We start from the raw sequence: 2,479 nt of genomic DNA, 5'->3' as shown, positions 1-2,479 counted from the left end.
CTGGGGCTCAAGCAGCGTCACCAATAGTGACAACAAAGGCAAGTGACACTGTGCAGGTGGGTCCTGTGGGACGCTCCGTGTCCCCAGCACTGCCTCACTTTCCTCCCACCAGGCACTGAGCTGGCCAGGCACCGGGGTCTCCTCACGGCTGAGGAATGAGGGTCCTGCCCCCACCAGAGCCCGTGGGGACAGCGACATGCCTGGGACTGCCATCTGCCAGCACAGCAGCATCCCTAAGGAATCCCTAAGGAACCGGGAGCCCAAACACGCTCACACCACTGGCTCCCACTGGCACTTTTTACTCCAAGCAGGTCCGTGGCACCGCAGGGACCCCACTGCAGCGCTGAGCCGTGGAGTGTGGGGCTGCAGGAAGCCCCAGGGCTCAGCAGTGACACAAGAGCATCAGGGCAATGTCCCCCTCGAGTCCCAGGGCCCTCAGCGTGGGACGCCGTGCCCCCCCTGGGCGTGCTCCCGCTCCAGCTGTTTGCGCCTCTGGATGTCCCTGTAGGCCCGGATGACGCGCGCCCGCTCCTCCTCCAGGATGCGCCGGCGAGCCATCGACATCACCGGGGACACGGGGGACGCGGGGGATGCGAGGGACGCCTGGCTCTGGCCCAGGCGAGCTGTCAGGAGGAGCTGCTTCCGTCCAGCCTGCGGGCAGAGACGGGGTAGCTGAGAGATGAAGGATGAGACACCAGGACTGCGCTCTGAGGAGCTGTCACCGGCTCACTGAGGCCACCGCTGCCCTCCCAGGTACCCAAGGGGTGGGTAGCATTGTCCCCAGAGCTCACCTGCTTGGCAGGACCCTGTCCCCTGGGCTGTGAGGTGATGGTGGGTGGCTGTGTCACCACTTCTCCAAATGGCACCTTGTCTGTGGGTGAAGCCAGAGCCAGGGTCAGCGGGAGCCCCTTGGGAGGCACCACTCCAGCTCCCCCACCCCTCCATGTGCTGCCCCCGGGGCTGGGGGTCACTTCAGCGCTGCTCCATGCCCACCTTGGAACAGGCTCTTCTCCAGCATGGCCTCCTTCTTCTCCTCCTTCTTCTTCCGAGCTTTTTCCAGCTTCTTTTTCTGAAACCTGAAGAGCCACGTTATGGCTGGGGCTCAGGGATGGATGGGGAACAAGGAGTGAGTCCCTACCCCACGGGAGCCCCCAGATCCCACAGCTTTTCCTCCAGGAGGGTGAAGCAGGCCTGTGGCTCTGTTCCCAGACATCCATGGATGGGATCCATGGGGATGGCCCCACGGAAAAGGGTCCCACAGCCCCCCCACCTGCACCTCCAGCCGCTGCCAACGCCAAACCTGCCCTGCAGAACTGGGCAAGGGGACAGGCCACAGGTGTGGGCTGGCCCCATCCAGCTCATAAAGCTTTGCTCTCACTGTTTTTTCCTCCTGGACTTCTCTGGAGCCGTCGCCTCCTTCTCAGGCTCCCGCTGGAGCTGGTTCTCCGCGAGGAAGAGGACGCGCTGCACCTCCTGCTCCATGCGGCAGATGTAGGAACGCTCCGACTCCCCCTTGCCCCTCCGGAACCTGGGCGTGGGGATGTCCCCCGGGGCCTTGGGGCCCTTGGAATTCTGCTGCTGCTTCTTCTCTAGGAGAGACGGGTGACATTTCTGCAGCGGTGACACCCTGGGCGTCCCTCCGGCTGGCAGAGCACGGGTGGGACATCACTGGAGAGAGGACGATGTCGTGTGGCAGGATCCAGCCATGCCATGGGCTCCTGGGCCAGGCCCTTGGCCACCTGCTCAGGCCACCTCTGTGTCCCACCTGCTGCCCGCCTCTTCCCGGGATCTGGGCGCTTCATGGCCTCGCGGCTCCGCATGAGCTCCCGCAGGCGGAACGGGATCTCCTGCTCGTCGGGGTGTTTGGGCTTCATGTTGTCCTTCTTCTCCTTCCTGGGGAAATGAGCACAGCGAGAGCACTCCAGGGAAGCGCCAGGACCTGGAGCCAGGGATGCCTGGAGCCAGGCACTGGGACACCGGGACTCAGACACGACGGGACACCGGGATCCGGCACTGAAGGATGCTGGGATTTGGGCACGGGGGGGAAACTGAAACTCAGACATGGCTGGGCACCGGGACCGAGGCATGGGGAGCCATCAGGGTCAGCATGGGGAGACACCGGGACCCGGGCACGGGTGGAGATCAGGACGCAGCAGCCGAGCACGGGACCCCCGCCAGGGCCCACCCGCGCCCCGAGACCCCGCGTGGGTCCAGGTGCCAAACCGGGAGCGATCCCGATTGGATCCCGCGGGCACTGACCTGCTGCGCAGAGAGACGGCCGGTCCGCGCTCCGATCTCGGTCCCGCTTTCTGTCCCGGCCCCGCTTTCTGTCCCTGTCCTGGTCCCGGTCCCGGTCCTCGGCCCTGTTTCTGTCCCTGTCCAGATCTCTGCCCCTGTTTCGGTCCCGATCCCGGTTTCTGTCGCGGTCCCCGGGCCTGTTTCTGTCCCTGTCCCTGCCCCCGTCCCGGTCCCGGTCCCC

General features: G+C 65.4%; 1 protein-coding gene across 1 annotated transcript; it reads right to left on the bottom strand.

Annotated features, from left to right (window-relative positions):
• Positions 1-283: 283 nt before the first annotated feature.
• CCDC137 (coiled-coil domain containing 137) lies at positions 284-2,477 on the bottom strand (the record flags this gene model as incomplete). Its single annotated transcript, XM_017730761.1, has 6 exons — positions 284-651; positions 792-871; positions 994-1,076; positions 1,379-1,589; positions 1,766-1,893; positions 2,260-2,477. Coding segments are annotated over 6 exons (936 nt in total), but the record flags the coding sequence as incomplete, so codon positions are not given.
• Between the last annotated feature and the right edge of the window lie 2 nt (positions 2,478-2,479).

Source organism: Corvus brachyrhynchos, unplaced genomic scaffold (assembly GCF_000691975.1).
Source record: "Corvus brachyrhynchos isolate BGI_N302 unplaced genomic scaffold, ASM69197v1 scaffold340, whole genome shotgun sequence".
Lineage (NCBI taxonomy): Eukaryota > Metazoa > Chordata > Aves > Passeriformes > Corvidae > Corvus > Corvus brachyrhynchos.
Note: the sequence above shows the minus strand (reverse complement) of the source record. Positions and strands in the feature narration are given on the sequence as shown.